The sequence below is a fragment of the Bos indicus x Bos taurus genome, chromosome X (genome assembly GCF_003369695.1).
Source record: "Bos indicus x Bos taurus breed Angus x Brahman F1 hybrid chromosome X, Bos_hybrid_MaternalHap_v2.0, whole genome shotgun sequence".
Classification (NCBI taxonomy): domain Eukaryota; kingdom Metazoa; phylum Chordata; class Mammalia; order Artiodactyla; family Bovidae; genus Bos; species Bos indicus x Bos taurus.
This window is the reverse complement of record NC_040105.1, coordinates 111517555-111530288: the sequence shown is the minus strand read 5'-3', so window position 1 is coordinate 111530288 and position 12734 is coordinate 111517555. Positions and strand designations below refer to the sequence as shown.

Sequence of the window (12734 nt, the reverse complement as noted above, 5' to 3'; positions counted from 1 at the left end):
TGTGTCCAGAATTAGAATCTTATCACTTATGCCACTATCACTCTGATATGAGCCATCATCATCTCTCAACTGAAATATTACAATAATCTATTAACTGGACTCCCTGCTTCTATCTTTCTCATACTTATTTTTAACAGAGTATCCATAATGATTCTTGAAAAATCAAAATCAGATAATATATCTAAATATTCCAATAACTCCACTTTCCCTCAGAATAAAATTCAAAGCGCTTTACTGTCCATCAAGACTGCAGATGACCTGACCCCCTCTTTGATCTCACATCTGGCACTTTGATGTTCTTTAACAAGTCAGATACATTTCTGACTCAGGGTCTTGTCCCTGGCTGTTCCCTATAACTACAGTATTATTTCCAGAAATATCTGTCTTGTTAAATCTTTTGCCTCCTCAAACTTTCTGCCCAAATGTCACTTTTTCAAAGAAGACTACACTGATTACTTTATTTTAAATTTCAATGGCAATGCCTATCTTCCACCTAGACATGATTGACTCCACCTTCTTCTGCAGTACTTTTATGTCTTCTTATGGTGTGTCTCATTTTACAACATACTTTATACTTTAATTTTTAATCTAGTGTTTATTTTCTCTTTTGCCATCACTCTCTCCTCTATATAAGCTCCACAAGGGCAGGGTCTTTGTTTTATTCATGGATGCATTCCAAGCTCCTATAATAGAGCCTGGCCTACAGGAGATAATTTGTAAATTTGGACAATGATTGAAAAAAAATATGTCACACGTAATTATTTGGGTCTTTTCAAATGCACTTTCTACATTAAAATACAGAGATAAATATAATTTAGAGATGATAAACACAGACTATGATATATTGCTCCAAGTGTAGTTCAGTTCAGTCACTCAATCATGTCTGACTCTTTGCGACCCCATGGACTGCAGCACACCAGGCCTCCCTGTCCATCATGAACTCCTGGAGTTTGCCCAAACTCATGTTCATTGAGTCAGTGATGCCATCCAACCATCTCATCCTCTATCGTCCCCTTCTCTTCCTGCCTTCAATCTTGCCCAGCATCAAGGTCTTTTCAAATGAGTCAGTTCTTCGCATCAGGTGGCCAAAGTATTGGAGTTTCAGCTTGAACATCAGTCCCTCCAATGAATACTCAGGACTGATCTCCTTTAGGATGGACTGGTTGGATCTCCTTGCAGTCCAAGGGACTCTCAAGAGTCTTCTCCAACACCATAGTTCAAAAGCATCAATTCTTCGGCACTCAGCTTTCCTTATAGTCCAATTCTCACATCCACACATGACTACTGGAAAAACCATAGCCTTGACTAGACAGACCTTTGTTGGCAAAATAATGTCTCTGCTTTTTAATATGCTGTCTAGGTTGGTTATAACTTTCCTTCCAAGGAGTAAGCGTCTTTTAATTTCATGGCTGCAGTCACCATCTGCAGTGATTTTGGAGCCCAAAAAATAAAGTCTGCCACTGTTGCTCTGATGACTCCCAAGTTAAACTTACTCTGAAATTCTTAGTCAGAAACTCACTCAAATTCTACTCGATTTTGATTTTTCTAATTATCTGAAAATGGGCTATGTATGTACTTATTTCTCTGCCAGATTTACAGCTATTGGCAAGGGCAATACTCTATTAAAAGGAGAAAATTTCCCATCTCTTACTGTTTATCATTCGCTGTAGAGAATTAGATAGAAGTATACGAAGATGCACATAGAATAGGAATTTTAAAAATATAAACACCTTCTGTTAGAAGGATCTTGTCTTTAGGAACATATTATTGTGCTTTATATTAGCTCTGTCTTGGCTTGTCTTATGGATAATTTAGGAAACAGATGTTAATGTTATAAGCTAATGACAAAGAAATTAGTCTAAAATGGTGAAATAACGTTTGCTTCCTAAAATGAAAACTCTATTAAAGGTTAAATCTCCTCCTGATCAGTTAGTACTACTCCACCCCACTCCCCTTCCCCACTTACATACTAGCCCAAATTAAAACTCTCAGCTTTTGAAATTACTAAGGGACAGAATAGGAACTATGTCATTTTTTTTGGAGGAGGGGAGATCAGAAAACAGAAAGTAAGAAAATACATACAGCTTCCAAACTTCAGTGGGCAGGCATGCACATCCATAGGAAAATCTTCCAAATGCATGGGACACTCAGCATGAATTGTTAACCTAAAAGGAAGAACAGAACATGAAATTAAGCTAAAATGAATGGTATTAAACATGGAGATAGGTTTCCATTCACCAACAGTGGAGTGCTGCTAAAAAAAAACAAAAATTTGTTTGTTTAGGTTCACTGAGATCTAAGATTTTATGAACACAAGGGATGGATTAACTGGACTAGAGAGCCTCTCAAAGCAGCATTCAGTATTCAGATTTTTAGATCAGATATGAATCCATTTTACCACCTTTAGGAAAACAAATATCATTTATCTGCCCTAGCTGAGCTCCCTTAGCTACCTGCCCACCAAAGCAGCATGGAAACACCAGGTTCTGAGTCATTCAGTCCTGATAGCAGTTTAATTGCCTGTGTGAGTGTGTGCTGTCACTCAGTTGTGTCTGACTCTTTAAAACTCCATGGACTGTAGCCTGCCAGGTTCCTCTGTCCATGGAATTTTCCAGGCAAGAATAGTGAAGTGGGTTGCCATTTCCTTCTCCAGGGATCTCCCCACCCAGGGATCGAATTCACATCTCTTGCATCTCCCACATTGGCAGGCAGATTCTTTACCACTGTACCACCTTGGAAGCCCAGCAGTTTATTTCTGAAATAATTCTCCTCAGCAGGCTATCATGTGAATTAAAAAAATTGAGAGACTGCACTGGAGAGGAGGGATGTGTAGAAAGGATACCTTTAACCTGATAATAAGCACAAAAGATGGCTCTGCTGAAGGTGATTCTTGCAGAACACATACACATATTTGCACATTCATGTACACACACAGCAGCTGGCAAGAAAAAAAAAATTACAAAGTTTATGGAGGACATCAAACACCTTAAAGGTCAAGTATGAAGAACTCATGTGCTCTTAATAGGGACAACATGTAGGAGAGACTGTTCACAGATTCCTCAATCGAAATCTAGACTGGGTAAGACTTGCCATACCCACATACTCAATCTCTAGCATTACTGTCTAAATAATCAGTTCTAAAATTTCCTGTCTTTTTCCTTCATATATTTTGAGCCTCAACTTTCTTTGTCCTAGGAAGTAACCTGCTATGTGGAAATGGGAATTGCAAAAATTCATAATTATTTGACAGCTAACTTTGATGAGCTTTTTCTAGCTAACCTGTATACCCCCTGGTTATACTGGATTCAATCCCTGCCATCCTCTTAAGAGTTTTAGGTGGCCAACTGGCAATAATCTCTTATCCTGGCTAACTGTTAAACTTGATAAATGTGTACCACCTCATAAATGATCACAGTAGCAATACTGGATACTGCTCAAATCAGGCTGACTAAAGCAAACATGCTCAGGTGTTTATTAGCAAGAACTCTAGGCTGGAAGGCAGAAACCAAGTGTGTGCCCTTTAGCAAATATTTACCCACCTCTTATTTTCCATTTCCTTATCTAAATAGTAAGAGGTTAAAACTAGATGGCAAGTATCCTTGCAGCTCTAACTAATCCCTTGGATATTTATAAAATTTCCCATGTGTCTTGGACAAAAGCTCAATTCTCAAGTCAGCCTGCAATATTCCACCAATCTACTCTTTATTCCTAAGGCATAAGTAGGGAATTTCAGGACTCAGAGAACCTGATACAAGAGAAATATCCTTCATTGAGAAGCCTGCTCCTGTTGGATACATAAAAGATTTCATGAGGGCTTAATAAAGAAAACTGTGTTCCTTTTATCCACTTATTATTAGTATTTCCAAGATACTGCCTATTATGAGTAATGCCAAGGGGAAACTACTTTATGTCTACCCTGTTGTCCTGAGGACATGGCAAATATAACTACAACAAATAGATTATCAAAGCCAAGATGCAAAAGGTACTGATTTCTGTTTAGAAGAACTGAATTATAATAGCTTTCCTATTTTCATTCCCATCCACTTTATACCCATTTTACCTAAGCACAGATAAGTAATGATAAAGCAGGTGTTGGTGGGAGTAGGGTACTTCAAAAGCCAGATTATGCTGTGGTCTTTTCACTGGTACTTAAATGCATCCTAATGCCTTCTCTCCACCTTGTACAACTTTTAAGACCCCTTCAACCTTTTTATGCAGCAGAAAGCACCCAGACTAAATTCAGGCTAATATACTCATCACCACAATCTATGCCACAAAATATCCATCCTCTTCAAAACTTTGCTTCTACCCTCTTTTATTATTATGTTGAAAGTGAAAGTCACTCAGTCGTGTCTGACTCTTTGCGACCCCATGAACTATACAGTCCATGGAATTTTCCAGGGCAGAATACTGGAGTGGATAGCCTTTCCTTTCTCCAGGGGATCTTCCCAACCCAGGTCTCCCACACTGAAGGCAGATTCTTTACAAGCTGAGCCACGAGGGAAGCACTATTATTATGTTGTTAAATTAAATTATTATTTTGTGACAAAACACTTAACATAAGATCTGCCCACTTAGTAAATTTTAAGAATTTAACACAGTATTTTTAATTCACCCGAATAGATATTAGCCAAAGAAGACATACAAAATGGTTAACAGGGACTTGAAAAGATGCTCAACATCTCTACTCATCAGGGATATGCAGATTAAAACCACAATGCGATATCACCTCACATTTGTTAGAACAGCTGTCATCAAAAAAGATAAGAGATAACAAGTGTTGGTGAGGATGTGGAAAAAAAGAGAATCCTCCTACACTGTTGGTGGGAATGTAAATTGGTACAGCCCCTATGGAAAACAGTAGAGAGGCTCTTCAAAAATTAAAAATAGAACTACCATGTGATCCAGCAATCCCACTTCTGGTTCTCTGTCCAAAGGAATTGAAATCAAGATATCAAAGAGATATCTGTACTCCCATGTTTTATTGCAAAATTATTCACAATAGCCAAGACATGGAAGCAAACTAAATGTCCATTAACAGATAAGTGGATAAGAAAACGTACCTACATACAATAGAATATTATCCAGCCTTAGAAAGAAGAAATCCTACCATTTGCAACAACACTGATGAACTTGTAGGACATCATGCTAAGTGAAATAAGGTGGACAAAGACAAATACTGTAAGATATTACTCATACGCAGAATCTAAAATAGTCAAATTCACAGAAGCAGAGAATATAATGGTGGTTGCCATGAGCTGGAGTGAGCTGGGAGGTATTAGTGAAAGGGTACTAAATTTAAGTTACACAAGATGAATGAGACTTACAGATATACGAGACAGTGTATTAGAAAGCAGAGACATTACTTTGCTAACAAAAGTCTGTATAGTCAAAACTATGGCTTTTTCATTAGTCATGTATAGATGTGAGAGTTGGACCACAAAGAAGGCTGAGCATCAAAGAACTGATGTTTTCAAACTGGTCCTGGGGAAGACTCTTGAGAGTCCCTTGGACAGCAAAGAGATCAAACCAGTCAATCCTAAAGGAAATCAACCCTGAATATTCATTGGAAGGACTGATGCTGAAGCTGAAGCTCCAATACTTTGGCCACCTGATGTGAAGAGCTGACTCATTAGAAGAGACCCTGATGCTGAGAAAGACTGAGGGCAGGAGGAGAAGGGGATGACAGAGGATGTGATGGTTGGATGGCATCACTGACTCAATGGACATGAGTTTGAGCAAACTCCAGGAGACAATGAAGGGCAGGAAAGCCTGGCGTGCTGCAACCCACAGGGTCGCAAAGAATTTGACACAACTTAGCGAGTGAACAACAATTACTTTTCAGTTGGCTTTTCAAAAACGGTCCAAGACCCCTCAAAATGTGACAATCAGATTACAGGAACTGAGTCCCAACCAAGTTTTGATCTGTTTTGATTCCTATGCAGAAAGCAAACAGGAAGTAAAAGGCAATATAGGAAATCATTTTCTTTGGGGATGAAAGATACAGATGTGAATACAGATGGGAAGATGTGTTTAAGCCCTTCACACATGCATATACATACGCACACCCTCTTCAGGTATTGTCCTCATTCTACTGTTCTGTAGCACCCTGGCTCCCTTGTCACCCTAATCTTTGTTTCTCAACAATTGGTTTTTACTCCACCACAGTAATAAGTTAAAGTTTTATTACTTCCATGGCCTCCTAACTTGTATCTCTACTTTTACCATTTCTCTGCATACTATATTTTCTACACAATAGCCATCAAGTATTTCCTCATCCTATACAGAGTAAAAGCTGAACTCCTTGCCATGGCTTACAGGCTCTTACATGATCTTATCTTCTGTTCCTCTATGGCTTATCTCCTACTGTGCCTTCCCTTGCTGTCTCTGTTCCAGTCACCCTGGCTTCCTTGCTATTCTTCCAACATGCGTGTCTCTCTTGTGTCATAGCCTGTGCACTTGTTATGCTCTTGTGCCTCTTTCAAGTCATTGCTTAATTATTATCTTCTGAATGAAGCCTACCCTGACTTCCACTCAGTTTACTATCCACACTACGCTTAGTAAACTTTACCATGCTCTTTCTTTTCCCATAGTTCAGTTCAGCTGCTCAGTTGTGTCTGACTCTGCGACCCCATGGACTACAGCACACCAGGCCTCCCTGTCCATCACCAACTCCCACAGTTTCCCATATACCTAACTTATAACATGCCGTATAATTTATTTCTTCTCATCATTTTTTCCTCCTTATTGTAAAGCTATGGATTTTTGTCTTGGATTCTCTTTGATGTGTGCCAGCAGCATAGCACACTACCTAGCACATTGTAGGTGTTCAATACATATCCACTGAATCAATTAACTAATGAATGATTTTTGCTTTCCTAAAAGCATGTACTTCTACACGGAGCTTGCAGAGAGAAGATATAGATAGAGTAAGGTAGGGTTCAGGTATTCCTAGGCTTCTAGGAAAATAGCATCTTAATATGATTCCTTAATAGCACAATATCTCAGCCTATCCTCTTGAGTGATCATCTAGCCTCTTTCCTAGAATTTCATATCTGAAAGACCCTTACAGAAAGCATCCAGTTTTATTCCCTCATATATTTTAAAAATGAAAGTGTGAAAGTGTTAATTGCTCACTAGTGTTCAACTCTTTGCAACCCCATGGACTGTAGCCCACCAGGTTCTTCTGTCCATGGAATTCTCCAGGCAAGATACTGGAGTGGGTAGCCGTTCCCTTCTCCAGGGGATCTTCCTGACCCAGGGATCAAACCCAGGTCTCCTGCATTGCAGGCAGATTCTTTATCATCTGAGCCACCAAGGAAGGCCTCACATATTTTACATATGATAAAGCAGAAGGGAAGAACATTTCTCAAGTCACCCAAGTCTGGGATGGAGCTGACTAAAAGTTTGCTACTTATTATACTCAACAAATAATTTTTGATCACCTACTATATGCCAGGTATTATTCTAAGCAATATAAGTACATCAGCAAACACACCAAGGTTGTTTCCCTCTTAGAGCTTATATTTGAGTAGAGGGAAAACACCAAACAAACAAGTAAAATAAGTAAACTATATAATGTAATAAAAGGCAATACGCCTCAGGAAGAAAAATAAGATGTGAGCGAAAGTATTGACAAGGGATTCCAATTTCCATAGGGTATTCAGGGAATATCTCACTGAGTAGGTGACATTTAGGCAATGATCCTGAAGGTTGTGTGAGTGAGCCTTATGAATAGCTGGAGAAAGAATATTCAAAGTAGAGGAAGTGGCAAATGCAAAGACCCAGAGGTAGAAAGGTGCCCAATATATTAAAAAAAAAATAGCAACTAGACCACTGCGGCTGTAGTGGAGAGGCCAAGGGGGAAGATTAACAGATGATGAGTTCAAAGAGGAAACTATGGGGAATGGGCTGGATAGTGTAAGATACAGAGAACAAACTAGTGATTATTGGTGGGTAGATGAAAGGAGAAAGGAAAAGACAGGAGTAAGGGATTAAGAGGTACAAAGTACTATCTTCAAATAAATAAACTATAAGAATATATTGTACAATACATGGAATACAGCCAATATTTTATAATAATTATTCTTATAGTATAACTCTTTAAAGTATAACCCTTAAAAATTGTGAATTATTTGTACACCTGAAACCTATATAATATTGTATATAATTTTTACCTCTTTACCACTGCATTTAACCATTATATGTAACACATCTAGGTTTTAACAATTACCTCACATGCGTTGTTCTATCCTCATTTTCTGATGTTCATAAGTTTTTCCCACTCTTCAGCCATCTGCAAATACTTATGATTTTGCCAAACAAAGGTTTAATGCTTTTGAGTCTTTGTACAAATTGTTGGGTTCTTTTTTGTCCTGCCAGAAACACCCTTTCCTCTTCATATGTGAAACAAATTTCCTTCAAGTTCATGCTCAAATATTACCTTTTCTGTGATACTTTGTATGTGCCCTATAGGCAGTTCACAGAAATTCCAGAGCAGTTTGTACAAATAGCTTAGTGCTTAATGTTGTTCAAATAACTTGCTAGGTTCAAGATGGAGCTACTGCTGCCTGAGTGCTACATCAGAAAACAAAAACTTAGATGACCTTAGTGTTCCTATAAATTCTCTACTTGACAGAGAAACACAGTATATCCAGTCAACTATTTTCAATGGCCAAACCAACTCTGGGCCATCTCATACCCTAAGCAAGGTAGATTATATGGCTCTACCCAATCAGATATTTTCTATTATTTCCTATTTTTCTCTTCTTTGTTTATTCTTTATTTTATAAAAGCTTCCTTCCTTCCTCTCCATTCTGAGGTTCTTCAAAAGGAGACTGTTCACCTCATGAAGTGAAATTGTTTGTATCATCTAAATTCTTTTCTTTAATCATTTTTTAATACCACACAGAATTATCAGTCTGTTTATGTGTCTATCTTCTGCACAGAACTATGAGAAACTTGAGAGAAGGGTCTCTATGTATTATTGTAATCCCATCCATAGTATAGTGATTGGCACATAGCATGTAGTCAATAAATATTTCTTGGTTTAATAAATATTTCTGCAAGATAAGTAGAGCAGGTATTTTCAGTCCCTTTTCCCACAAGAAGAAACTGAGGTCCAGAGAACAGAAATGCCTTGTTCATGGTTAAACTGCTGATCTGGGTCAGAGTTAGGACTCACACTTAGAGCGCCTAATTCCTACTCTAAAGTTCTTCACTACAACAGGCAGTCTTCATTTTTCTAGGGGTAGTAAAACCAAACAGGACCCTGTGGAGTCCTCCTAGGTACAAATCTTTTCTGTGTCCCCTGTCTCCATTGGGGAATTTGTGATTTTTATGCATGATCCACCTCAAAACCTTGCATGGCTCTGCAATAAACCTTTCTCTGCTCTAAACCCCAATGTTTCACCTTGTTTGGCCTCACTGGGCATTGAACACGCTAATTTGTGTTTAAAAACAGTAGCATCTAAAATAGTTGGGTTCTTTGGAACTAGAGGGACCCTTCTGATCTGTGTTAGAATGATCTTTTAAACAAACTAAGTCTGCCTGGGGTTCAGCTTCTTGCCTTTGAGAATAAAGGTAATTTTTGTTATTTCAAGGTCCTAATTTCCTTTTGCATCTGGCAAAAATGAAATAAATGTGAGAAGACCTCTTGGGAATACATTCTTCCCTCCCTCTCTCCAGCTCAAATGCTAGTTTCCCTATGATGCTTTTCCACATCTGGGCCCATGCCTCCAGTGTCATGGTCCTGGCACAGGTTTTAAAAGAATTTCCAGACATGAGACAGAATGAGAGAGAAATAAAGTTTATTAGAGTGGAAAATGCTGTTAGAACAGTGGGCCAGCTCAAGAGAGAACCAGTGTTGAATGGGGGTCCTTAGTCCACTTTTATACCCAGGGTACAAGGAGTTTGGATAGGGGTCTTATGGGTCATTTGCTTATTGCATGAGACACGTATACTGGGTGGGGAAGAGTAAGGTAAATACCTCCTCCCTATGGGGCAGGAGGGGAGACAGGTTATACCGTTCCACTAATAGTTACAACATGGATGAGGGAAGGACGATAAGGGTCTGATTTTTCCATTCCTGCATTCCAAGACCCTCCTTGGTTATTTGTTCTTTCGTCGTTGGGTCACCACATCCAGGTTGTATGGAAACCTATCATTTTTAGCTTAGAGCACTTCATTGTTGGCTTTTTTGAAACTTTGATTATGCCCTATAGTATAGTAAATTATGTGTCCTATCTTTCTTTTTTTTTTTCCTTTTTAATTAATTTTATTTTATTTTTAAACTTTACATAATTGTATTAGTTTTGCCAAATATCAAAATGAATCCGCCACAGGTATACATGTGTTCCCCATCCTGAACCCTCCTCCCTCCTCCCTCCCCATACCATCCCTCTGGGTCGTCCCAGTACACCAGCCCCAAGCATCCAGTATCGTGCATCGAACCTGGACTGGCATCTCATTTCATACATGATATTTTACATGTTTCCATGCCATTCTCCCAAATCTTCCCACCCTCTCCCTCTCCCACAGAGTCCATAAGACTGTTCTATACATCAGTGTCTCTTTTGCTGTCTCGTACACAGGGTTATGTCCTATCTTTCCTGCTAAGATGCGAGCTCTTGGAGGGTAGGGTTTGATATCACCACATGGAATACATAGCATAATTTGTGATTAACAGAATACTCGTAATGTTACTTGCTTCCCACCTCATTGTAATCTTTCTCAGAGTTCAAAATGAGCCACTATATCTCTTCTGTGCTCTTACTTCTGTTCATTCGAGTGAGACACACTAAGTGAGGTTCTGTGAGTCAGTTATGGCAAAACCAATACAATATTGTAATTAGCCTCCAAAAAATAAATAAATAAAATTTGTAATTTGGAAAAAAAAAAAAAAGAAGAAGAAGAAACTATAGGTGGAATCCCCTACAGCAAAAGCCATTACAAAAAAGGGTTGTGTGAAACAAAGCTATCAATGCTTGGTTGGTTTCATTACATTAAGTCCTATAGAATTAACAATGTGACCCAAATGCCTTCCATGGTTCCTGCCATTAGACTCAGATGCAAGTTATTTGCATCTAAAGCAAGAAGAGAAGAGCTTTATTATTAACATTTCTGTGTGTTGCTGGGGAATGTCCAGGTATCATGCACAATTTACTTTTCAAAAATGTCATTGAAACATCCCAAGTACATGAGCAAAACTGACCCAATCATACGATCAAAGAATAAAGGATGGCATGCAGGTCTGAATATGACAATAAGCCTCTCTTAAGTGGTCAAAAAATACCACTTTCTTCTTGATAATGTAACCAAACAGGACCCTATGGGTTCTTCCCAAGGGACAGGCCCTCCCCCAAATCCTCTGCTTTAGCTCCTTTCTGAAGTACCTAGAAAACAGTATTTGATGCAAACTTCCTGAGCTGTTTCACAGATGGGAGAAACCTCCCACCAAATCGAAGAAGTTAACTACTTGATGACCATAAGGACACAGCCCCTGGCCTCCTGGAGCGAAGGATTGATGAAGTTACCCTTGTGACACCACCTCCCTCCCTCATCTGGATTTTAAAAATGTTTTGTCAAAAACCTTTGGGGAGTTCCAGGGTTTTGAGGGCTTGAGCAACCTGTCTCCTTGCAAGTATTACAGGGAAGAACAAAATCTGACTACAAGTTGGATCTGTTTCCTTTATTTTAAACTTTGCATCCAGTTGCTTTTGTTCACTAAAAGGATACTGTCTATACATAATGGCCTACCTCAAGGACCCTTGCTGCTTTGCCTGAATGTTAAACCAAAGGGCTTATGTTCAGAGACACATACTGATTCTGTCCACCTGTGGATGATGGCAAGAAAACAGAAATGTGCAAATCCCCTCCTCAAGGCTTCAACAGTACATGAACCAGTAACTTCCATATGGACAAGCTGAATTTAGAAAAGGCAGAAGAATCAGAAATCAAATTGCCAACATCCCTTGGATCATATAGAAAGCAAGGGAATTCCAGGAAAACATCTACTTTTGCTTCATTAACTACACTAAAGTCTTTGACTGTGTGGATCACAACAAACTGTGGAAAATTCTTAAAGAGATGAGAACATCAGATCACCTTATCTGACTCCTGAGACACCTATATGCAGGTCAAGAAGCAACAATTAGAACAAGACATGGGACAACAGACTGGTTCAAAATTGGGAAAGGGGTACATCAAGGCTGTATACTGTCACCCTGCTTATTTAATTTATACACAGAGTACATCATGCAAAATGCTGGGCTGGATGAAGCACAAGCTGGAATTAAGACTGCTGGGAGAAATATCTATAACCTCAGATACGTAGGTGATACCACTCTAATGGCAGAAAGCCAAGAGGACCTAAAGAGCCTCTTGATGAAAGTCAAAGAGGAGAGTGAAAAAGCTGACTTAAAACTCAACATTCAAAAAACCAAGATCATGACATCTGGTCCCATCACGTCATTGCAAATAGACGGGGAAAAAGTGGAAACAGTAGCAGATTTTATTTTTTGGCATTCCAAAATTACTGCAGATAGTGACTACAGCCATGAAATTAAAAGATGCTTGCTTCTTGGAAAAAAAACTTATGACAAACCTAGACAGTATATTAAAAACCAGAGACATCACTTTGCTAACAAAGGTACATAGAGTCAATGGTTTTTCCAGTAGTTCTAGAAAAACCAGACTACAGATTTTTCCAGTAGTCATGTACGGATGTGAGAGTT

General features: G+C 38.8%; 1 protein-coding gene across 1 annotated transcript in view; it reads right to left on the bottom strand.

Moving 5' to 3' along the window:
* The window catches only part of GABRA3 (gamma-aminobutyric acid type A receptor alpha3 subunit), a 242008-nt gene that overhangs the window by 53051 nt on the left and 176223 nt on the right, over nt 1-12734 (bottom strand). The window contains exon 6 of the mRNA XM_027534361.1: nt 2083-2165. Coding sequence (XP_027390162.1) covers nt 2083-2165 — 83 coding nt within the window. The remainder of the gene's footprint in view (nt 1-2082; nt 2166-12734) is intronic.